The following is a 25,412-nucleotide window of genomic DNA, read 5'->3' on the forward strand; positions in this document are numbered from 1 at the left end:
GGTTGAGAGTCCGCCTGCCGATGCAGGGGACACGGGTTCATGCCCCGGTCCGGGAGGATCCCACATGCTGCCATGCCCGCTGAGCCTGCGTGTCCAGAGGCTGTGCTCCGCAACGGGAGAGGCCACAACAGTGAGAGGCCCGCATACCGCAAAAAAAAAAAAAAAAAGACCCATTTATGCTTGAGAATTTGACCTATGCCAAAGTTGTCATTTTTATTAAAAGGTAATATCACATAATGGTTAAAAACACAGACTTTGGAATCAAAGAAGTAGGTTCAAATTTCATTTCTGACATTGACCAACTCTGAAGACCTGGTCAAGTTACTTAACTCAGAAACCTCTATTTTCTCTTCCTCAAATTAGGGATGTAATAACTATCTTGTAGAGTTTGTGGTTAGGATTAAATCAGATAATGTATTTGAAGGGCATAGAATGGTCCCCAGAATTTAGTAGCTAATCTATAAATGACAGGCAGTAGTGGTGGAGGTGATGAAGGTGATGGTAGTCATTATTTTATGATGGATAAATTTATATGTCTGTCACACTCTGGACCATATTCCCCAACACCACTCCCAGATTTGATGGTCCGCTGGGAGAACTCAGCATGCAGTCATACTCGTGACTCTAATCAGTAGTCAATTACATTGACTATAATCAGTGTAATCAATTACATTGAAAAGATACACAGCAAATTGCAAAGGAAAAAGTGCCTGAGATGAAGTTTGGAGGAAACCAGGCACAAGTTTCCATGAGTCCTCTCTCACTGGAGTCACACAGCTTGGGTTTATTTCTCCCAGCAACAAGTTGTGAAATACTATGAAATACTATATACCAGGGAAGCTCATTACAGACTCAAGAGCCCAAGGTTTTGATTGGGGGCTGGTCATACGGCCGAAGTGCTCCTAGCACCTACCAAAATTCCAGACTCCCAGAAGAAAAGCAGGTGTTCAGCATAAACCACGTAGTTTGCACAGACACTTGAGGCACAGAGAGCCACTCTTATCAATTCTGAGATGTGGGAACCCTCCTGAGATCCAAGTTCCCAGATCCTAGCCAAGGACCAACCCCAGAAACAGAGCTTTCGAAGGAGAGAAGTCTCGGGCTGCTTTGTTACTTCTTTTCTGCACACATTCCCATGGGCGTAGCCTGGGTTTTGCAAATTTCTGTGATGTTTGTACTTTCTAACCTTTATTCCGCCTCATGGCAGTATATTATAATGCAAGAGAGTAAGAATAATTTCATTATGGAGACATCCTTGAATCAACTCAAAATAACATTGAAGTAAATGCACATGAAAAATTCTGTACTTTTTTCATCAGTAACAAATGCCTCCAACACCTCACAACTTATACCATACTTGAGAATCAGTTCAATGTATTTTTACCTGTTTCTTTCACTTATATATAAATATGAACAATTTTGGGGGAAAAGTACTTTGATAATAGAAAAATTTTAATTATATTTTTTGATATCATATATTTCTAATATAAGATGATTTCAAATTATCTCAGAACAGCCATAAACCATTATCACAAATGACCTCTTTCTCTCTCCCCCACACAGAGCATGAAATTGTACATGATCAGACATTTTCAATTACATGGAACGGCTCAGTTGTCAAAGCCTTCCCTCCCGACCACACGGTCTCTCCTCAGAACTCTCCTCACTGATGTGCATTAGCTCTATGGAGGCCATGTTTTTTCCTTTCCTCCAATGTCTGTGCTCTTTGCTCTTTTTTTTTTACCATCTTTTTTTTTTTTTTTTTGCGGTACGCGGGCTTCTCACTGTTGTGGCCTCTCCCGTTGTGGAGCACAGGCTCCGGACGCGCAGGCTCAGCGGCCATGGCTCACGGGCCCAGCTGCTCCGCGGCATGTGGGATCTTCCCGGACCGGGGCACGAACCCGTGTCCCCTGCATCGGCAGGTGGACTCTCAACCACTGCGCCACCAGGGAAGCCCTCTTTGCTCTTTTAATCCTCACCTTTCTCTTTATTTCTTCTGATGCACTGTCTCCTTACTCAGTGAAAATCATATTTATTGTGAGGCTAGAGCCCTTGGTTTTCTGTCTTCTATTTGAAGAAGTGGTTCCTGCTTCCCTGATGGTGCAGTGGTTAAGAATCCACCTGCCAATGCAAGGGACACGGGTTCAAGCACTGGTCTGGGAAGATCCCACATGCCACAGAACAACTAAGCCCGTGCGTCACAACTACTGAGCCTGCACTCTAGAACCCGTGAGCCACAACTACTGAACCCATGCACCTAGAGCCCGTGCTCTGCAACAAGAGAAGCCAACACAATGAGAAGCCCGCACACCGCAACAAAGACCCAACACAGCCAAAAATAAAATAAAATTCACCTGGACCCACTGAATTTTCCAAGTTGGCTTTCCTCCCTCAGTGTGCACCAGGTTTCCCGAGGTGACCCTCAGCCCCTCACCCCAACCTGCCTGAGGAACGCCAGAAGCCCAGACCACTAGGGGCCAATAGTCCTCTCTTGAAAAGCATAGTGACCACAATGCCAGTCTTGACTTATTACAGACACTTCTTAACCAAAACAGTTTAATACAGTAAATGTTCATTTAAATCAGTAAATGTTCCGTGTAATGGGTTCTGGAGACATATCAGTCTATATTTGTAATGAGGTGGAAAATGGTCTAAAGATTGAAAAACGTTTTACACGTTTCAGATGGACTCTTCTCCTTGTGTGAAGCCTAATATAATCTTTAACCTTGCTAACACACATGATATTAGAATATCCTCTGTTTTATAGATTTCCAGGCCATGGGGTTGAAGAAAGGGATGTTTTTCAACCCAGACCCTTACCTGAAGATTTCCATTCAGCCTGGGAAGCACAGCATCTTCCCTGCCCTCCCACACCACGGACAGGAGAGGCGATCCAAGATTATCGGCAACACCGTGAACCCCATCTGGCAGGCCGAGGTGAGTGCCCTGGCCCTGAAAAGGAGCTTAAGGGACAACAAAACAGTTGACCCTGAAGCCCACATGCTGCTCCCTCCCTCCTTGGAGCCCCAAACTCTGCTGCTAAGTTCATGGTTCTCTTGGTCCTGGAAAGTCACCATGTTCTCTTTGGATTACAACTCCTAGAGATGTTGATTAGTCTCACAGCGTGGGACCATGAAACTAATCCTTGCAGCTGCACTCAGTAGCCATACACAGTCAGCCCTCTGTATCTGCAGGTTCTGCATGTAGGGATTCAACCAACCTCGGATGGAAACTATTTGGGGGAAAAAAAAAAAATCCAGAAAGCAAAACTTGAATTTGCTGCACACAGGCACTATGTACCTAACATTACATTGTATTTTCAACTATTTACATAGCATTTACACTGTATTAGATATTGTAAGTAATCTGGAGATAACGTAAAGCATACAGGAGGACGTGTGTAGGTTATATGCAAATTCTCCGCCATTTTATGTAAGGGACTCGAGCCTCCATGGATTTTGGTGTCCTCAGCGGTACTGGAACAAGTCCCCCAACATACCGAGGGACAACTATAATAGCCTCTTGCTCTGATTCTGAACTTGCACCTGAAAGCAGGACAGGAGAAGGAAGTGATGTGTTTTAATCCAAGCATTCTCATTCTTCCCACGCATGTGGTCCTTACGCAAGAGTGCCAAATCTGAATTGTGTCCCTCTGGACCGGTTCCAGAGATTCTGAAACTGTCAGGTTTCCTAGGACAGGTAAATCCATAACCCTTAAAATAACACTAAGATATGGGGTTGCATATCGTTTGATTGAAATAGACACGGAGGCTGATTGTTCATGCCATCTTCCTGGTTTACACAGTGCTAGGCAACTTGCTGGAGTTTCAGATAATTTGTTTTATCTGATACAGACCCTTCTGCTCTCTTACATGTGTCTCCACCACCAGCTGGGAGCTAGGAGGTTCCTCATCAGGCTCAGCCTCCCAGTGACTGAGTCCTGTCCTAGAGAAACAGCAGGAAGTTGTCACACCCATTGACTGCCTAGCTCCCTGCTTTAGCTTGAGGGGATAACCTGCAAACCGCATGGCTTGGGAGACAGCGGGGGTTTAGGGCATGGAAATGCCGCAGTATATAGTGTAGGGGTTAAAAGTACAGATTTGCAGTCACACAGACCTTGGTTCAAATCCCAGCTCGGCCAGTTGTATAACTTTGAGAAATCAGTTATCCTCAGTCTGAGCATCAGATTGTCCTCATCAGGCTGGTGCTGATGGAAATGTGTTACTACTACCCTGGGCACTCGCTTTGGGCGGGGCTCCTTTCTTTATTGTTCAAAGTAGATCATCTCTGATGCAGAACTTTCAAGCATCCTTGACAAGAAAGTGTAGATGTTTGGGGCCAAAGCTTTTTCATTGTCTCTTAAATGATACCACCTACTTCCTAGGTTTAATTTAGCCTGACCCAGGTTTTACAGAAGATCAACATTAGAGCTTTTAAGTGGTCATCAGGGAAATAGAGTTGTATTTGAACTTCTTACTACTTTGGTTATCAGCAGACTCTAAAGCACCGACAGGACTGCTAGCATGGAATCATGAATCTTACATTATTTGTTTCTTCAGTCCTGGCTGTTCTCGCCAATTATTTATGGACTCCTCACTCCATTACTGGAGATAATACAAGACGCCATAGGAATTTATAGCACATGGAAAAAAAAAAAAAAAAGCCTCTCCTAAAGAACTTTAGAGCAGCTTGTACTAAGACATTCAGTCATAAAGGTGTTATAAGTCTCAAAGAACATTTAGAAAATCCAGTACCATCAGAATATGTTTTGGCTAAAAATGTCAGCTAGAATCCACTTTAAGTTCTGAAATTATTTCCGAATCTTTAGTTCAGTTATACTTTGCAAGGACACAGGCCAACCCTCACTCTTCCTCTGCTCTTGACCTCCTTGTTCTTTCCAGTGTGCTGTGGTGGAGGTCGGCTTCCTAAGGTAAGTTTCACCACATGTCTCCCTGACAAGGCTCAGACTGAGGATAACTGATTTCTCAAGTTAAACAGCAAGGAACTGGCTGAGCCGTGATTTAAACCACAGCGTGGTTTGCGTGATTGCAAAGCTGTATTTTCAAACCCCTAAATTAGCTTACAGTACCCAGAGCTCAAATGTGGGAGTCTCAGCCCCGAGGCAGAACATTCAAGGCCTCAGTGACCCAGCATTGCTTTCCACTTGTGTCAGTTAGGGATGCCTCAGGCTCTAAGCTAGAGGAAGCCTGGTCAGCTGTGATATTTCTCACAAACCGGAAGTCCAGAAGGAGGTGGTCCAGGCAGTGCAGCTACTGAGTATGGCCACCAGGGACCCAAGCTCTCTGGGTCTTGCCACTACACCTTAGCAGGTGGCTCTCTTCTTCCTGTCTTAAAGCCTCCAAACCCAAGTTCCAGGTAGGAAGAAAGCAAAAAAAACGAAGAAGCTTTCTCCTTGAAAGGCTTTGAATTACTATCCTGTAAGAGAAGCCCTATTACCTATCACAGGACCTCACCTGGTTGGGAAAATCTGGTGTTTCGCTTCCCTGACTCTCTCGTCGGGAGGGCCGGGGACTAGACGGTTGAACATAGGTGTTGAATAAACCAGTTTATAGTGTCTGCAATGTGCTTCAGCTTTACTTTCCAGCACCTTTTACCTCCCACATGACACTAAGACCACTGTCAGTAGCTGCTGTCCCCCAGTGCCCCTTGTGCTTTCACATGGCTGCATAAATTGTGTCTTTGCTTATATCTGCCTAATCTGTACATCCTCAACTAATTCAACCAGAGATTCCTGCTCACGCATCAATTCTCAGCTAAAATACCACCTCCTACCTGGCACCCCATCCCAGGCCTCAGAAGGAAAGTGCTTCCTCCTCTTTGCTCCTTTGTCCAGACCTCTACATAGTGTCTTCTATTTGCACAGCTGTCTTCCTCACGAGACTTTGAGCTCTTCAAGGAAAGGAATCACATCCAATTTATCTTGATACCTCCAGTTCCTGGACCTAATACTACTAGGTTCTATAGGGATTACTATGCCAAGCAGTGTTTGAAACATTTTATATAATTAACTTATTTCATCCTCACAACAACCCTGTGAAATAGGTACTATTATTATCCCCATTGAAAGATGAGGAAACCAAGGCACAGAGAAGTCAAGTGAATTTCCCAAGGTCACACAGCTGGTAAATGGCAGAACCAGAATTTGAACCAGTTCAGAGCCTGATACTGATCAGTTTTGTGCACAGGTGGTTGTGAATAAATTCTGGAGAAAATATCCATAGCTTATATCAGATACTCAAAATGATCATTATACCTCCTCTTATTTCAGGTTAAAAAAAATCAGTTAAAATTGACAGCATTGAGTGATAAGGCCAAAGGCAGTTATCAAAAGCTTAAATTCATCTTTCCTGCTAATCATATGAGCCCCTCCTTCTGGAGGATAAGTTTGAAGGATAAATGAATTTTTTTTTAAATGGGGGAAAGCGAGGTGAAGTTCTCATGGCTGATTATTAATTCATTTAAGAAATATTTATTGTGCATGTACTCTGTATTAGAAATCGAAGCGGCAAAAATGATGGATAGATAAGACCCTGCAGGCTAGTGGAAGGAGAAAATACGATGAAATAAATGTCCTAATCAAGGTGTGGACAGAATGCTGCAAAGCACTGAGGAAAGATCTCACAGAGGGTGTGCTCTTGGACTTGGGTCTTGACAAGTGGCAGGATATTTGGGGCACAGGGAGAGCATTCCAGGTGGATGGAACATGTGCAAGGCAACCACAGACACTTAGGGGACTGTTCAGAAATGTCATGTGGGTGGAGCTTGTGGTGTTCTCAGATAAGAGATGGCAACTGGGCTGGGCTTATTTCAATCATGCATATCTGGCGTGGTTTCCTGATTGCTTACAAATGGAAGCTAATGTTGGCTTCTGGGGTCTCACATGGCACCGTAGTGAGTGAAATGAAGATTCCCTGTTCCTGCAAGATTCATGCAAGTCTTTAACTCTGTATGCAAGAAGGTAAAGGAGAACTAAACTGTCCTACTTTCCGTATTTGTTGATTAACATACCAAGGATGTTCAGTGAGAAATAATCGAAGTTGCCTGCACTTAAGAGCAAGAATACCCTTTAATGTGTAGTTTAAATGCTCAATTTATTTCTTTGATTAATGTTGCATTAAAGTCTTACGTGGTTTTTTTCAAATTTATTCAAGTTCAAACTGGAAACATTTTTGCTAATTAAAACATGATAAATCTGAGAAAAAATAAGGTTACTGTCAGAAGTTTTAAATGAGGGAAAATTGAGAGAAATACATGTTAAACATAATGCAAACTAAAGAAATTAAAAAGAAGACTTCCATGGTGATTGATTTAGCTCCTCTTTTTTATTCCTGTAATTAGAAACTGTTTTCACTCCGGGAACACTGTCCTTGACTTTTAGGTCTGTTTACTCTCCAGTATGGATATAATGAGCGTTTATAAGATTATAGCTTCACAGAGAAGTTAAACAGAAACAGCAGCAACTGAAGTGTCTCGGGTTATCTGTTCAGAGTGCTTATGTAGACTGTATATTTGTACCTCTAAGTAAAACAGGGAACTCCTAAAAGCAGAGTCTCAGAAACATCAAGAAGATTGATTATATTAAAATCAGGCCTGGGGCTCTGGTGTATAGTAATCTCTACCCCATTCTCCCTGTCTCTGCCCTCAAAGCTGGGTGGATTAATCCCCATACATGCGCTATCGGCTACTCCAGTCTGGTCATAAGATTAGAAGATTAGGTAGATAAGGCCTGGCCTTGTGGAATTTACATTAATGTGAGAAAAGCAAAACAAAATAAATAACAAGATAATTTCAATGGAAGACAAGTAACATGAAGGAACCACCACATCATAATATGATGTGTTTGATGGAAAAGAGCTGCCTTAGATAGCGGTGGTCCAAGAAGGCCTTTCTGAGTTGCTGTCATGTGAACTGAGAAGCCAGACATACAGACCAGGCTGGATGTGCATTTCAGACAGAGGAAAGAGCCAGTGTGAAGTCCTGCATATAACGGGTTTGGATGTCTAAGCAAGAAGGTCACGGTGGCTGGAGGATGGCAAGTGCGGAAGGGATGGGGTGGAGTCTAAGACGAAGTTGGAGAGAGAGGCAGGGACCAGCATCTTGTAAATTCTGGAAAGTGGTTGGGGTTTTATTGTAAATGTGGTAAGAAGCCATTGGAGCAGGGAAGCATCACACTGATTAAAATTTTATAAAAATGGTCCTGCTGCTATGTGTGGATTGGATTACAAAGAGGCTAAGATGAAAGCAGTCGATTTCACTTCTGGCTCTCGTGGAGCGGCATGTTGGCACACTAACGCAAAACCACCTAGAAAAGCCAGATAAAATACAAAACTTAAAAAATGGTGATGACATCTGAGAATGGTTTAATCAACCAGAACTCTTGTAGTCAGGCTCCTGGAGAGAAAGGAATTGCAAGTGAGCCGTCTTTCTGCTACTGCGTTTTAGAAGAGGGATAAGAAAGTAGGCAAAAAGCTACTGAAGGTCAAAGAGGAGTTTGCTGTAATCTCACAGTACTGAAAAGGCAAACTAGGAGTTCTGGATCCTCCAAGGAGGAGGTGGCCTAGGAAACCCCAGATTCTCACATGGACCCCTGACTAGCTAAGTACAGGATCAGGGCCAAGCTATGGTAGAAAACTTTAAGACAGCTCCGACAGCTCAGTCCCTGATTAAATAGAATAATCTGATCCCACTAACAATAAAAACAGACACATGGAGGTTTATTATTGGAGTTATTAGACATAGATTTTAAATACTTTTTATGTGTTTTTAAACTTAAAAAGCTAGACATAAACAATAAAACGGTAACTATAAAATGCCCTAAATTGAAAATTAAGCAGGAAAAGCTCCTTAAAAATCTGACTCAAAGAAGAAATCACAACAAAAACTAGAAAATATTTTGAGCTAAATAACAATGAGTATATGACATATCTAAACTTGTGGGATGCAGCTAAATTAGAAAAGAGGAAGAGCTGAATATCAGTGTTCTGAGTTTCCATGTGAATAAGCTATAAAATTAAGAGCAGATCAAACAAAAAGAGCAGAGGGAAGTATACTAGTATAATGAAGATAAGCGCAAAAATCACTGAATTAGAAAACAAATGCATAACAGAAAATTAACAAAAATCAAAATGTGTTCTTATATTTATTAAAAAGATAAGAGGCTTCCCTGGTGGCGCAGTGGTTGAGAGTCCGCCTGCCGATGCAGGGGACGCGGGTTCGTGCCCCGGTCCGGGAAGATCCCACGTGCCGCGAAGCGGCTGACCCCGTGAGCCATGGCCCCTGAGCCTGCGCGTCCGGAGCCTGTGCTCCGCGGCGGGAGAGGCCACAGCAGTGAGAGGCCCGCGTACCGCAAAAAAAAAAAAAAAAAATTTGTTAAAAAGATAAGAGAATATTATAACATTTATGCTAGTAAATCTGAGTGGAAAATTCCTAGAGCAACATATCTTACTAAACTGATACAAGAATAAACAGAAATGCTGAGTAGTCTTTTATCTCTTAAGGGAATTTGGTATGTAATTTAAAACGTTTCTACAAGGAAATTCCTAGGACAAGGATTGTCACTATTGAATTCTAAACATTTAATGAAATAACAATGATCTTGTAGAAATTCTTCCAAAGAAAAGAAAATTGTTTTAAGAGGTCAGCTTGTTTTATAAGACCAACAAAACTTTGATACCAAAATCTGACAAGGTCAATACAAAAAATGCAAATTACAGTCCAAGCTCTCTCATGAAAATCTGTGTAGTTATCCTAAATAAAACATTGACTAATTGAATCCAGGAATATAAAAAGACTAATACTTTACCAAATTGTGTTTATTCCAAGAATACAAATACTAAAATAACATCAATCAATGCAGCAGTTTCTTTCTGGCACCAGTGAACTCATCATTTTCTGAACTCCAGCTGAACAAAAAAGGGAGTAACTAGTTGTCTATGCTATGGTTTATAACAGGCAGACTTCCCACAAATCTGCCAATGGTAAAACACCCGGGAAGCAATTAGACACAAAACTTGTTCACAAAAGTGTGCCAACGTTACCAGAAGTTCACCTAATTTCTAGTTCATGAACTTCCCTCCAGTATCTGGTATAATAACTGCTTAGGACTTCAACCAGATCTGCACTTCCAGATCACTGCTATTGATTTTTTGTTCAAAGTCACCAAGCTGTATGCTCCCCACAGCAAATGTTCCATACGATACCCAGTTAGGAAAATCACATATGGAGAATGTGCTTAAAAACTATTGATACCATAATGGTAAACATTTCATTCTCTTAAAAAAAAAAAACAACAGCAATCTTCCTGTTATTGGTAATTGTGAGTATCAGAATTTTTTTTCTTAAGTATATAACTGCAAATAGGAAAAAAGTGCTCAGACGCAGGCTTTGGCATCGTTTTTTTGATTTTTCAATTGTAGTTTTTTTTTGGTCTCTAATATGACTTTCATGAGTATTTTTATCTTTATTATCTTTATTAGGAGATAATTTACATAATAAATACAATTAATTACATACAAGTGAAAAAAAATGCATTCGTTCAAAACAATTTGATGAGCTTTGACAATTTTAGATGCCCATGAAACCACACCACATTAAAGACACAGAACATTTCCATCGCTCCCAAAAGATTACTGGTACCATTTCACAGTTCCGACCTGATTTCATTCCTGGCCACTGTCCAATTCTGAACTATTTCTTTTATCACAGTAGATTAGTTTGCATTTTATATGAATGGAATCCTACAGTATACATTCTTTTCTTTCTGGCTTCTTTTGCTTAGGATAATGTTTTTGTATTCATCTATGCTGTTGCATACATCAGTAGTTTGTTCCTTTTACTGCTGAGTGCCATTCAGTTTTATGGCTCGGCCACATATTGTTTATCCACTCACCTGTTAATGGACATTCAGACTGTTTACAGATATTGACTATTGTGAACAAAGCTGCTGTGAACATGCAGGTACAGTCTTTCTCTCAGGAAATACCTAGGAGTGGAATGGCTGGATCATTTTGGTAGGTGAAAACTTGCCAAAAAGTTTTTCAGTGTGATCGCACCAGTACACATTCCCACCAGCAGTGTTTGAGAGTTCTGGTTGCTCTGCATCCTCATAAACACTTGGTATTCTCTTCTAATTTTAGCTCTTCTGATAGATGTGCAGTGGTAACTTACTGTGGTTTCACTTTGCATTCCTGTGACGACTAATGGTATGGATCGTCTTTTCATGTGCTTATTGGCCATTTGTACATCTTCTCCTAAGAAGTATTTGGAGATGTCTAACCTACTGAGATTTGAGAGTTCTTTATGTATTCTGATTCAAGTTCTTAGTCACACATATATTTTACACATATTTTCTCCCATTCTGTGGCTTGCCTTTTTCTTAATGGTGTATTTCAAAGAGGAAATGTTTTTTATTTTTATAAAACCCAGTTTATTAAGTAATTTTCTCTTATGATTCATGCTTTCTTCATTCTATCTAATTAATCTACCAAAGTTAGCAAAGATAACTACTAACTTTCCTCTAGGGGTTTTATAGTTTTAGCTTTTTTTTATATGCCTCTAGGATTCATTTCCAGTTAATTTTTGTGTATGGTATGATGTAAGGATTAATGTTCATTTCTTTCCATATGGATGTTGAGTGGTTCCAGCACCCTCTGTTGAAAAGACTTTCCTTCCTCCTTGGACTGTGTTGGTACCTTTATCAAATTTCCATTGAACAAATATGTGTGGGTCTGTTTCTGGGCTCTCTATTCTATTTCATTGAGCGATCTGTCTTTCATCATTATGACTCTGTCTTGATTAATGTAGCTTTCTGGTAAATCTTGAAACCAGTAGTAAAAGTCTTTCAACTTTGTTCTTCATTTAAAAAAATTATTTCAGCAACTTTCAGTTTCTGGTTCCACATGTAAGGCACTTACAAGTTGCCAGTCCATCCTAACAATGATGAAAAGCTGAACAGACTGGAAAAATCAACATCTCTGCTTGGATTTATGAGAGAGAGGAGGACACAGAGTAAACTGGTCCCCAAGACTGAAGAGACAGAAAGGCAAATACAGGGAGTCATGGCTTTACCAGAGCAGAGACTCTCGGCAGAAACTACCACAGGAATCTGTGTCGGGGTAGGGAAACCCAAACTGTAATTGATGAATTGCTAGAGGCACAGTCTGCACAATTTTGACAGTTAAAACTTCCAGGGGAATCCAGTTGTAGGGTGGAGATTTACAATATTGTGATATTTACCTCCAGGAGCCTGACTAGGTTCTCATAGTAAACATCAGAGAAAAATGCCCTCATGCTTCCAGTACAGGGAGGGGACAAGGAACCATTTTTTAAATAAATCACAGCACTGTGTTCTTCTTAACAAGGGCTGCACTAAGGAAATTATTTAACCAGAACCTCACTTGCTCGGGTATTATCAGAGCCTAACTGACCTGGGGGAAGGGAAATACCCAGCTCCAGTCTACTCTAGCCATCCCATCCCACCTAAGAGGGGAAAAATCTGAAAAACACTTGTGAAGTTCACAGACTAGATGCTTAGGTTCACTAGAAGACTGAGACCTAATCATAGGACTTGGAACACTTCCTCCTTCCCTACACCGTACCACCACTTTGCTAAAGGCCTATTTGCAGCAGTTTCTTCTATACAGTACATCATGTCTGGCTATCAAGAAAAAATTATAAGCCACACCAAAAGGCAAAAAAAAAAAAAAATTGAAGATACACACCAAGCATCAGAACCAGCCATGACAGGGATGTCATAATTATCAGACCAAGAATTTAGAACAACCATGATTAATATGGGAAGGGCTCTATTGGACAACATGCACGAACAAATGAGCAGTGTGAGCAGAGGGATGGAAATCCTAAGAAAGAACCAATAGAGAGGATAGAGGTCAAAAAACCTGTAACCAAAGTGAAAAATGCCTTTGACAGGCTAATTAGCGGGCTGGACACAACTGAGAAAAAAACTCTGAGCTAGAAAATATATCAGTAGAATCCTCAAAAACAAAAACAAAGACTGAAGACAACAGAACACCCAAGAAATGTGGGGCAACTACAATAGGAATAACATATACATAATGGGAATAGCAGAAGGAGAAGAAAGAGAGAAAAGAACAGAAGAAATATAAGAAACAGTTATGATCAGAATTTCCCCAAATTAATGTCAGATACCAAACCACAGACCCAGGAAGCTCAGGGAATACAAAGCTGGATAAATGCCAGAAGCTGACACATTAGGCATATCATTTTCAAATTACAGAAAGTCAAAGATAAAAAATCCTGAAAGAAGCCAGAGGAAAAACCACCTTTACCTACAGAGGAACAAAGATAAGAATCATATCTGACTTCTCACAAACAAAGCAAACAGGAAGAAAGTGGAATGAAATGATGTGAGAAGTGGTTGAGCGGAAAAAAAAAAAAAAAAAAAAAACCAACCTAAAATTCTGTACCCTGCAAAATATTCTTCAAATGCTAAGGAGAAAAAAGACATTTTCATAAAAACAAAAACTGAGGGAATTTTGTTGTCAGTAGACCTGCCTTGCAAGAAATGTTGAAAGATGTTCTTTAGAGAGAAGAAAAATAATAAGTCAGAAACTCAGATCTATATAAAGGGTATCAAAGAAGGAGTAAGTGAAGATAAAATAAAAACTTTTATTTTTCTTATTTTTAGTTGATCTAACAGATAACAATTTTTTCAAAATAATAATAGCAATATATTCAATTATGTACATCATGTATATATGTATTATATATATGATTATGTATGATATGTATAGATGAAATAAACGACAGCAATGATACAAGAAATTGAAGGAAGGAATTAGGATTATTTTGTTATAATAAGGTACTCACACTACCCATGAAGTGGTATAGTGTTACTTGAGAGGGGACTTAAATTAGCTTTAACTGTGTATTGCAAACTCTAGGGCAACCACTAAAAAATGCAGAGGAAAGAAAGAACAACTTAATGCTAAGAAATGAGAGAAAATAAGTCATACAAAATACTGAATTAAAACCACAAAAGGCAGAAAAAGAATGGAAGACAAATGTAGGACTAAAGAACAAGTGAAACAAGTGAAATAGAAAACATGAATGAATATGGTAGATATTAATCCAACTATATCAGTACTCACTTTAATGCCAATGGTCTAAATGTACTAATTAAAAGACAGAGATTGTCAGAGTGGATAAACAACACAATCCAGCTGTGTGTTGTCCAAAGAAACCCACTTTAAATATAAAGACACATATAGATTAAAAGAAAATGGATGGAAATAAATGTACCATGCTAACACTAATCAATAGAAAGGATGACTAACTACATTAATTTTAGACAAAGCACACTTTAAAGTAAGGAAAGTTATCAGAGATAAAGAAGGACATTACATAATGGTAAAAGGGGTAAATTCTCCTAGGAGACATAACTCTTTTTATTTATTTATTTATTTATTATATTTTTGTGTGTGGTACGCGGGCCTCTCACTGTTGTGGCTTCTCCCGCTGCGGAGCACAGGCTCCGGACACGCAGGCTCAGCGGCCATGGCTCACGGGCCCAGCTGCTCCGCGGCACGTGGGATCTTCCCGGACCAGAGCACGAACCCGTGTTCCCTGCATCCGCAGGCGGACTCTCAATCACTGCACCACCAGGGAAGCCCTATTTATTTATTTTTAATGTGAAAAGATTTTATTTTTTATTTTAATTGAGATATAATTGACATATATTACTTTCAGATGTACAACATAATGATTCGATATTTGTATACATAGCGAAATCATCACCACAATAAGTCTAGTTAACATTTGCCACCATAACATAGTTACATACATAGTAGTGTTTTTTTAATATAAGAGAAAAAATGGAAAAGTAAATGTTATTCAGAGGGAATAAATAAATTGTGGTCTAGTCATATAATGAAGTATTATCTAGCAGTTAAAAATCCATGAGCAATGCATTCACTTTTGACAATAAGGATAGATTTTAAAAACAGGTTGAATGAAGAAAACTGAGTTGAAGAGAACTTTACTACAGTATGGTAGCATTTATGCAAAAAAATTAAAAACACAAAATAATACAAATATGTATATAACAAAAAAATAAAATATTAACTTGAAGGATATATGACATTTTTGAAAGCAGCTGGCTCTGGGGAGAGAAGAAAATGGATCTGGAGAAGGAGAATTTAAAGTACTTCCATTTTATTTATAACGTTTTCTTTATAATATGCAAGAACCCACAAAAATGAGTTGGACAGAGGTATACTAAAATGTTAATAGGCAGTGACTGGGGAAGGTAACATTTGGGGCAATATTCTTCCTACACTTCATATTTTTCTCCATTTTTCAAATTTTCTAAAATAACCAAGTATTACTTTTGTAGTTATCTCCCCATTTTTAAAAACCATACATGTTATAGGCACAATCGTGGCAGCCTCCATTTTAGAAGAAAAGCTGGGTAGCAGTCAGCATGGGGCATGAGGAAAGCATTGTCACCTATACCTGATGTTCTTTCTGAGTCAGGTGAAAGCCAGTGGGCTTGAGGAGAGATGATAATTTAAGATGTTCTGACTTCAGCACTGCTTATGATTCTCTCCTTATTTTGTACTCAGTGCATTGAGAAAAGAGCATCTGGAGTCATGATTTTCATTAGAATTTTCCCTGGGTCACATCCAGGTTAATAAGATATGTGGGTGAATCCCCAGTGATTATGTACATATTTAATGTACGTGGTCTGTTTTTAGCCATGTTCAAAAATAAAGCTTTTTGGTACTCTTTCTACATGTATTATGCCCTATATTTTTTTCCCTTCTCAAAATCTTCTCACTCTCCCACACTTAGATCTCTTAAACCAATTTCTCTGTTTCTACATGTCTTCTTTCCCATTCATAATTTTTTAAACCAGTCAAGCCAAAAGACAGCGTATCACAATGTGAGGAATATGGACTTTGAAACGAAAAACCATGGGTTTGAGTGCAGGCTCTGCTTGCAGTTACTTGCATGACTGAACAAATGACTATCTTTCTGAGCTTCAGTTTATCTCTCAGTTGGAGACTGTATTCCTGGACCTCAGTTGACTGACCTCACCCGAATAACCAGATCACAGGTGTCAATGTGATTTGTAAGCTAAAAAAATGCTGAAGTCAAGGTTTACCAGCTTTCTTGCACTAAATGGGTGGCTCCAGGATATCTAAGAGGGAGGAAGGGTCTAGCCATGTCCTGGACAATCAATGAGCGAAACGATTTGTAGCTAGGTGTCCTTTGAAGCAAATTACTAATTAATCTGTGAGCATGTACATAGGACACACTGCTGCTCAGGTGACCAGTAACCGTCCAAATCCATGGAGCAGGTCAGTGGCACTGATACTTATTTTTTTATAGCTTTATATTCTTGGACTTCTTGACCCAAGTCCCATGGATTTAATTGCATACTGCCACAATCCAAACCTATTGGAAATACAGCAATATTCATTCATTCATTCAATTTTAAATTGAATTTTCAAAAACATTTTCTTATGCTCCTGGCACTTGTCCTTGTGCAAAGAAACAGGCAATAAACCCAGCCAATCAGGAAACTATATAAATTGTTAGAAAGTGATCTTTGCTATGTGATATTAGGGTAATAAGGCAGGGGGAAGGCTAGGGAGTAAAGGGTTGGACTGCCTTTCAAAAGGATGGTGTGGAGGCCTGGAGAAGGTGCCTCAGGGCTCCAGCTATAGGAAGTGTGTATTTGTTTTCTTTTGCTGCTGTAACGAGTTACCCCAAACCTTGCAGCTCAAAACAGCACACACTTAATATCTCACGGTTTCTCTAGATCAGAAGCCTTGGGTTGCCTTGGCTGGTTCCTCTGGTCTAGGTCTCACAGGGCTGAAATCAAGATACAGGCAGAGCTGGACTCTTATCTGTGGGCTCTGGAGGAGAATTTGCTTCCCAGCTCACTCAGGTCTTTGGCAGAGCCAGTTCCCTGTGGTTGTAAGACTGAAGTCCTCATTTCATTGCTGGCTGTCAGCTGGAGTCCTCTCACCTCCTAAAGACTGCCTGCATTCCTGCAACAGCACAGAGAGTCCTCCTCATGCTTTTAATTTCTCTGACAACCTTCTGCTACAGTTCTTCTGCCTTTAGTGGGAGAAAGTTATTTGCTTTTAAGGATACATGTGGTTAGATTGGTTTCTTTTTTTTTTTTTGCATTTTTGAATTTTATTTATTTTTTTATACAGCAGGTTCTTATTAGTTATCCATTTTATACATATTAGTGTATATATGTCAATTCCAATCTCCCAGTTCCTCACACCACCACCACCACCTGCCACTTTCCCCCTTTGGTGTCCATATGTTTGTCCTCTACGTCTGTGTCTCTATTTCTGCCCTGCAAACCAGTTCATCTGTACCATTTTTCTAGGTTCCACATATATGCGTTAATATACGATATTTGTTTTTCTCTTTCTGACTTACTTCACTCTGTATGGGAGTCTCTAGATCCATCCACATCTTTACAAATGACCCAATTTCGTTCCTTTTTATGGCTGAGTAATATTCCATTGTATATATGTACCACAACTTCTTTATCCATTCATCTGTCAATGGGCATTTAGGTAGCTTCCATGACCTGGCTATTGTAAATAGTGCTGCAATGAACATTGGGGTGCATGTGTCTTTTTGAATTATGGTTTTCTCAGGGTATATGCCCAGTAGTGGGATTGCTGGGTCATATGGTAATTCTATTTGTAGTTTTTTAAGGAACCCCCATACTGTTCTCCATAGTGGCTGTATCCATTTACATTCCCACCAATATTGCAGGAGGGTTTTCTCCACACCCTCTCCAGCATCTGTTGTTTGTAGATTTTCTGATGATGCCCATTCTAACTGGTGTGAGATGATACCTTGTTGTAGTTTTGATTTGCACTTCTCTAACAATTAGTGATGTTGAGCAGCTTTTCATATGCTTCTTGGCCATCTATATGTCTTCTTCGGAGAAATGTCTATTTAGGTCTCCTGCCCATTTATTGATTGGGTTGTTTGTTTTTTTAATATTGAGCTGCATGAGCTATTTATATATTTTGGAGATTAATCCTTTGTCCGTTTATTCATTTGCAGATATTTTCTCCCATTCTGAGTGTTGACTTTTCGTCTTGTTTGTACTTTCCTTTGCTTTGCAAAAGCTTTTAAGTTTCATTAGGTCCCATTTGTTTATTTTTGTTTTTATTTCCATTACTCTAAGAGGTGGATCAAAAGAGATCTTGCTGTGATTTATGTCAAAGAGCATTTGTCCTATGTTTTCCTCTAAGAGTTTTCTAGTGTCTGGTCTTACATTTAGGTCTTTACTCCATTTTGAGTTTATTTTTGTGTGTGGTGTTAAGGAGTGTTCTAACTTCATTCTTTTACATGTAGCTGTCCAGTTTCTCCAGCACCACTTATTGAAGAGACTGTCTTTTCTCCATTATATATCCTTGCCTCCTTTGTCATAGATTAGTTGGCTATAGGTGCATGGGTTTATCTCTGGGCTTTCTATCCTGTTATATTGATCTATATTTCTGTTTTTGTGCCAGTACCATATTGTCTTGATTCCTGTAGCTTTGTAGTATAGTCTGAAGTCAGGGAGTCTGGTTCCTCCAGCTCCATTTTTTCCCTCAAGACTGCTTTGGCTATCCGGGGTCTTTTGTGTCTCCATACAGATTTTAAGATTTTTTTGATCCAGTTCTGTAAAAAATGCCATTGGTAATCTGATAGGGATTGCATTGAATCTGTAGACTGCTTTGGGTAGTATAGTCATTTTCACAGTATTGATCCTTAGAAGACATAACTCTTGATGTGTGTGAACCCAAGAACAGAATGTCAAGCTACATGAGGCAAAAATTGGTAGGCCGCAAGGAAAACTAGATGAATCCACTATCACAGTAAGAGACTTCAACACACCTCTCTCAGAAATGGACAGATTCAGCAGGAAGTAAATCAGTAAGGACAGAGTTGAACTCAGTATCACCTTCAGTCAACTGGATATAGTTGACATTTATAGACTATTTCATCCAACAACAGCAGAATACACATATTTCTTAAGTTTACATGGAACATTTACCAAGACAGACCAAATTCTGGGCCTTAAAACACACCTTAACAAATTGAAAATGATAGAAATCACAGTGTCTGATCTCAGACCACAATGAATTAAACTATAAATCAGTAACAGAAACATAACTAGAAAATCCCAAAATACATGGAGATTAAACCACACACTTCTAAATAAGACATGGGCCAAAGAAGAACTCTCAAGAGAAAATTTTTACTGTTCTGAACTAAATGAAAATGAAACCACAACTTATCAAAGTTTGTGAGATACAGTGAAAGCAGTGCTTAAAGGGAAATGTATGGCATTGAATGGATCTATTAGAAAATAAAAAGATTTAAACTCAATAATCTAAGACTCCACCTTAGTAAAGTAGAAAAAGAAGAGTAAATTAAGCCCAAAGGAGCTGAGGAAAAGAAATAAGAAGAATTATGACAGAAAGCAATGAAATTGAAAATAGGAAATCAATTGAGAAAATTAATGAAACCAAAAACTGGGTCTTCTAAAAGATCAATAAAATCAATAAGCCTCTAGCTAGGCTAACTAAGAAAAAGAGAGAGAACACAAATTATTAACATCAGAAATGAAAGCGAGGACATTACTACAGAACCCATGGAAACTAAAAGGATAATAAAGGAATACTGTGAACAACTCTATGCCCACAAATTTGATAATCTAGATGAAATTGACCAATTCCTTGAAAGACACAATTTTCCCAAACTCACACAAAAGGAAAGAGATAATCTGAACAGGCCTATATCTGTTAAAGAAAGTGTATTAACAGCTAATAACCTTCCCAAACAGAAAGCAGCAGGCCCAGATGGGTTCACTGATGAATTCAAACAACATTTAATGAAGAAATTATACTAATTTTATAATCTCTTTCAGAGGATAGAAGCAGAGGGAATACTTCCCAACTCATTCTGTGAGGTCAGCGTTCCCTAATACCAAAACCTGACAAAGATATTACAAGAAAAGAAAACTGCAGACCAATATTTCTCATGAACATAGATGAAGAACCTTCAACAAAAGATTAGCAATTTGAATACAAAAAAGCATAAAAAGAATTATGTGCCACAACCTAGTAGGATTTATACCAAGTATGCAGGGCTGATTCAACATTCAAAGGTCAACTAATGTAATCCATCATATCAACACACTAAGAAAAGTCACATGATCATATCTATGGGTGCAGAAAAAGCATTTGACAAAATCCAACTCCCATTCAGTATTAAAACTTAGTAAACTAGGAGCGGAGAAAAACTTTCTCAACTTGATAGAAAATCTCTACAGAAGTCCTACAGCTAACAGCATACTAATGGTGATAATCTCAAAACTTTCCCACTGAGAGCAGAAATAAGGCAACAGTGTACCCTCTCACCACTCCTTTTCAACATTGTACTGGAAATCCTTGCTAATGGAACAAGGCAAGAAAAAGAAATAAAAGGTATATAGATTAGGAATGAAGACTTAAAATTTTTCACAGATTATATGATTGTCTATGTAGAAAATCCAAAAGAATCAACAGAAAACTCCTGGAACTAATAACTGATTATAGCAAAATTGCAATGTACAGGGCTAATATAGAAAAGTCAATTGCTTTTCTATATACCAACAGTGAACAAATGGAACTTGAAATTAAAAATATATGAATGAAGTACTTAGGTATAAATCTATCAAGATGTGTACAAGATCTCTATGAGGATAACCACAAAACTGATGAATGAAATAAAAGAACTAAATAAATTGAGATATATTCCATCTTCATAGATATGAAGATAATATTGTAAAGATGTCAGTTCTTCCCAACTTGATCTACAGATTCAAGGCAATCCCAATCAAAATCCTAGCAAGTTATTTTTATAGTATTGACAAATTAATTCTAAAGTTTATATGGAGAGGCAAAAGACCCAGAATAGCCAACACATTATTGAAGGAGAAGAGCAAAGTTGTAGAACTGATGCCACCCAACTTCAAGACTTACTGTAAAGCTGCAGTAATCAAGACAATGTGGTATTGCCAATAAATACATATGTACATACATACAAATAGGTCGATGGGACAGAATAGAGAGCCCAGAAACAGACCCCCTTATAGTCAACTGATCTTTGACAAAGGAGCAAAAGGCAATATAATGTAGAAAAGAAAATCTCTTTAACAAATGGAGCTGAAACAACTGGACATCCACATGAAAAGAAAATGAATCTAGCCGTAGACCTTACACTCTTCACAAAAATTAACTCAATATGGATCATAGACTTAATGGTAAAATGAAAAGCTATAAAACTCCTAGAATATGACACAGGAGGAAACCTAGATGGGTTTCCTGGGTAGGGTGGTTTCTTGGGTAGGATGATGCCTTTTTAGGTACCACATCAGAAACACAGTCTATGAAAGAAATAACTTATAAACTGGACTTCGTTAAAATTGAAACTTCTACTCTGTGAAAGCCAATATCAATAGAATTAGAGGTAAAGCCATAAAGTGGGAGAAAATATTTGCAAAAGAAACATCTGGTAAAGGAACATTATCCAAAATATACAAAAAACTCTTAAAACTCAACAATAAGAAACCAAACACCCTATTTTTTTAAATGTGCCAAGGATCCTGACAGACTACCAAAAAATATACAGATGGCAAATAATCATATGAGAAGATGCTCCACATCATATGTCGTCAGGGAAATGCAAATAAAAACAATAATGAGATACCACTACACACCTATTAGAATGGCCCAAATCCAGAACACTGACAATACCAAGTTCTGATGAAGCTGTGGAGCAACACGGACTCTCATACGTTGCTGGCAGGAATACAAAATGGTACAGCCAGTTTGGAACACAGTTTTGCAGTTTCTGAAAAGCTAAACATACTCTTATACCATATGATCCAGCAGTCTAACTCCTTGGTATTTACCCAAAGGATCTGAAAACTTATGTCCACACTAAAGCCTGCACATGAATGTTTATGGAAGCTTTACTCATAATTGCCAAAACTTGGAAGCAACCAATATGTCCTTAGCAGTTGAATGGATAAATAAGCTGTTTTATATCCAGACAGTGGAATATTATTTTGAGCTATCAAGCCATGAAAAGACATGGTGGAACCTTAAATGCATATTAAGTGAAAGAAGCCAATCTTAAAAGGTTACAGACTGTATAACTGCAACTATATGACATTCTAAAAAGGACAAAACTATGGAGACAGTAAAAAGATTAGTTGATTCCAGGGGTTTATGGAGGGGAAAGATGAACAGGCAGAGCACAGAGGACTTTTGGGGAAAGTCAAAATTCTCTGTGTGATATTATAATGATGGATATAAGTCATACATTTGTCCAAACTAATAAAATATACAACAGCAAGAATTAACCCTAAGATAAGCTACTGACTTTGGTAGTTATGATGTGGATTACATTTTATGATTCTTCATATGCTGAGTAATTCTGGATGATATCTTGAACATTGAATGCCATGTTGAAGAGATTCTGCATTTTGTTATATTGCTTCAAAGAGTATTGAATTAATATCGCTTAAGCTCACATTTTCATGCATATGGTAAGCAGTAGCTCAGATCACAGTTCAGTTCTTTAAGCCCTAAATGCAAGCTGGCTTCATTTGCCCTCTGCTTTTATGTTTCTGGGATTGGCCAGAAACTTGGGCTAAGTTTATATACAGAATTTGCCTCTCTTCTTTCTAGTGTTCCACTTTCATTCTCTGGTAACACTGGTTTCCCTGGGCTCCTTTGCCTGGATCTTCCAGCCAAAAAGATGATAGAATTTTTATTGGAGTTTTATCTGCTCTGCACCACTGTTACAGTGACTATAGCTTCATTCAGGTCAAAACCCCCAAATATGGAGAACTTATTCCATGCCAGTTTCTTGTTTCAGTGAACAAGTGCCCATAGGTCAACTGTATAACAATTACAAACAATTCTTGTACGTTTTTCTAGACATTGCCAGTATTTGGACTTTTTTAAAAGCAAGTAACAATAGTTGTCTGTCTTCTGTTCTTTATGCGTCCTATTAAAGTATAAACTTAAAGTCAATAAGAGAAACCACATTGACAATATAAGGAAAAATATTGTATGTTTATTTCAGTAGATCCAGAAAAAATAGTTGATAAAATTTAATATTCATTCTTTATTTTTAAGAACTCTCAGAAAACTAGAAAATAAAAGGGAACTTCTTCAATCCAATACAGGATTTTAAATAATAAAAATAATAAGAATAGGGCTTCCCTGGTGGCGCAGTGGTTGAGAGTCCGCCTGCTGATTCAGGGGACACGGGTTTGTGGCCCAGTCCAGGAAGATCCCACATGCCGCGGAGTGGCTAGGCCCGTGAGCCAAGGCCGCTGAGCCTGCGCGTCTGGAGCCTGTGCTCCGCAATGGGAGAGGCCACAGGTGAGAGACCCGTGTACCGCAAAAAAATAAGAAGAAGAAGAAGAAGAATAAAATCCACAGCATACATCATACTTGATAAAATGTTGAAATACTTTTCCTTGAAACTGAGAGCAAGACAAGGATACACCCTTTAGCCACTGGGATTTAATAATGTACTAGCGATCCCAGCCAATGCAATAAGGCAAAAATAAATAAGTAAAATACATCAGAAGTGGAAAGGAAGACTGTGCTTACTTCCGAATAACATTGTTGTATAAGTGAACAGTGTAAAAGAATCAACAAACTATTCAAATTAATATGTGAATTTAGTGATGTCACTAAATAAATAAAGGTCAATGTAAATTGCATTTCTCTAGGCAAATAGAAATTTTAAACAATTTAAAGATACCATTGGGGCTTCCCTGGTGGTGCAGTGGTTGAGAGTCTGCCTGCCGATGCAGGGAACACGGGTTCCTGCCCCGGTCCGGGAAGATCCCACATGCCGCGGAGCAGCTGGGCCCGTGAGCCATGGCTGCTGAGCCTGTGCATCCGGAGCCTGTGCTCCACAATGGGAGAGGCCACAGCAGTGAGGGGCCCACGTACCACAAAATAAATAAATAAATAAATAAATAAAGATACCATTTACAATTGCATCAGAAAACATCAAATACCTAGGAATAGATCTAACAAAAAATGTGGAAATATCTATATTGAACACTACAACATTTCTATGAAAATTAAAACCAGTCTAAATAAAAGGAGAGATATTATATGTTCAAGGCTTAGAAAATTCAAATTGTTAAGGTGTCAGTTCTTCCTCAGATTGATCTGTAAATTCAATGAAGTATCAATCAGAATCCTAAGAGGTATATTTAATGTTATTTGACATGCTAATTCTAAAATCTATATAGAAATGAAAAAGATTAAGAGTAGGCAAGAGAATCTTGAAGAAAAAAAGCAGAAGGACTTACACTACCAGATGTCACAACACATACAAAGCTGTAAGAATTAAGATGGTACAGCATTGGCACATAATAGACAAACAGGTAATAGAATTGATTATAATCCAGAAGTAGATGCACACACATATCGTTATTGTTTTATGACAATGGTAATATTGCAATGAAGTAAGGAAAGGATGGCTTGTTCAAAACTTGGCATTGGGTCAGTTTGCTATCCATATATAAAACAAATGAACTTTGAATGCAGTCTTACAAGATATACAAAAATTCATTCCAAATAGATTGTAAATCTATATATGAAATAACAATAATTAATATAACAATAATTCATTTCTAATTCATAACAAAACATATAAGGATATTTCATAAATTGTGGAAGCCAAAATATTCTTTTTTTTTTAATTGAAGTATAGTTGATTTACAATGTTGTGCTAGTTTCTGCTGTACAGCAAAGTGACTCAGTTATACACAGTTATACATTTTCTTTTTGTATTCTTTTCCATTATGGTTTATTGCAGGATATTGAATATAGTTCCCCATGCTACACATTAGGACCTTGTTGTTTATCCATTCTAAATGTAATAGTTTGCATCCACCAACCCAGAACTCCTAGTCCGTCCCTCTCACTCCCCCCCACCCCGGCAACCGTAAGTCTGTTTTCTATGTCTATGTGTCTGTTTCTGTTTTGTAGATAGGTTCATTTGTGCCATGTTTTAGATTCCACATATAAATGATATCATATGGTATTTGTCTTTCTCTTTTTGACTTATTTCCCTTAGTATGATAATCTCTAGTTGCATCCATGTTGCTGTAAATGGCATTATTTCATTCTTTTGCCTTTGGCTGAGTAGTATTCCATTGTATACATGTACCACATCTTCTTTATCCATTCATCTGTCTATGGACACTTAGGTTGTTTCCATGTTTTGCCTATTGTGAACAGTGCTGCTGTGAACATGGGGATGCATGTATCTTTTTGAATTATAGTTTTGTCCAGGTA

General features: G+C 38.5%; 1 protein-coding gene across 1 annotated transcript in view; it reads left to right on the forward strand.

Annotated features, from left to right (window-relative positions):
- Positions 1–25,412, forward strand: part of HECW1 (HECT, C2 and WW domain containing E3 ubiquitin protein ligase 1) — a 325,634-nt gene that overhangs the window by 147,295 nt on the left and 152,927 nt on the right. The window contains exon 6 of the mRNA XM_049714658.1: positions 2,768–2,937. Coding sequence (XP_049570615.1) covers positions 2,768–2,937 — 170 coding nt within the window. The remainder of the gene's footprint in view (positions 1–2,767; positions 2,938–25,412) is intronic.

This window comes from Orcinus orca, chromosome 9 (assembly GCF_937001465.1).
Source record: "Orcinus orca chromosome 9, mOrcOrc1.1, whole genome shotgun sequence".
Taxonomy (NCBI): domain Eukaryota; kingdom Metazoa; phylum Chordata; class Mammalia; order Artiodactyla; family Delphinidae; genus Orcinus; species Orcinus orca.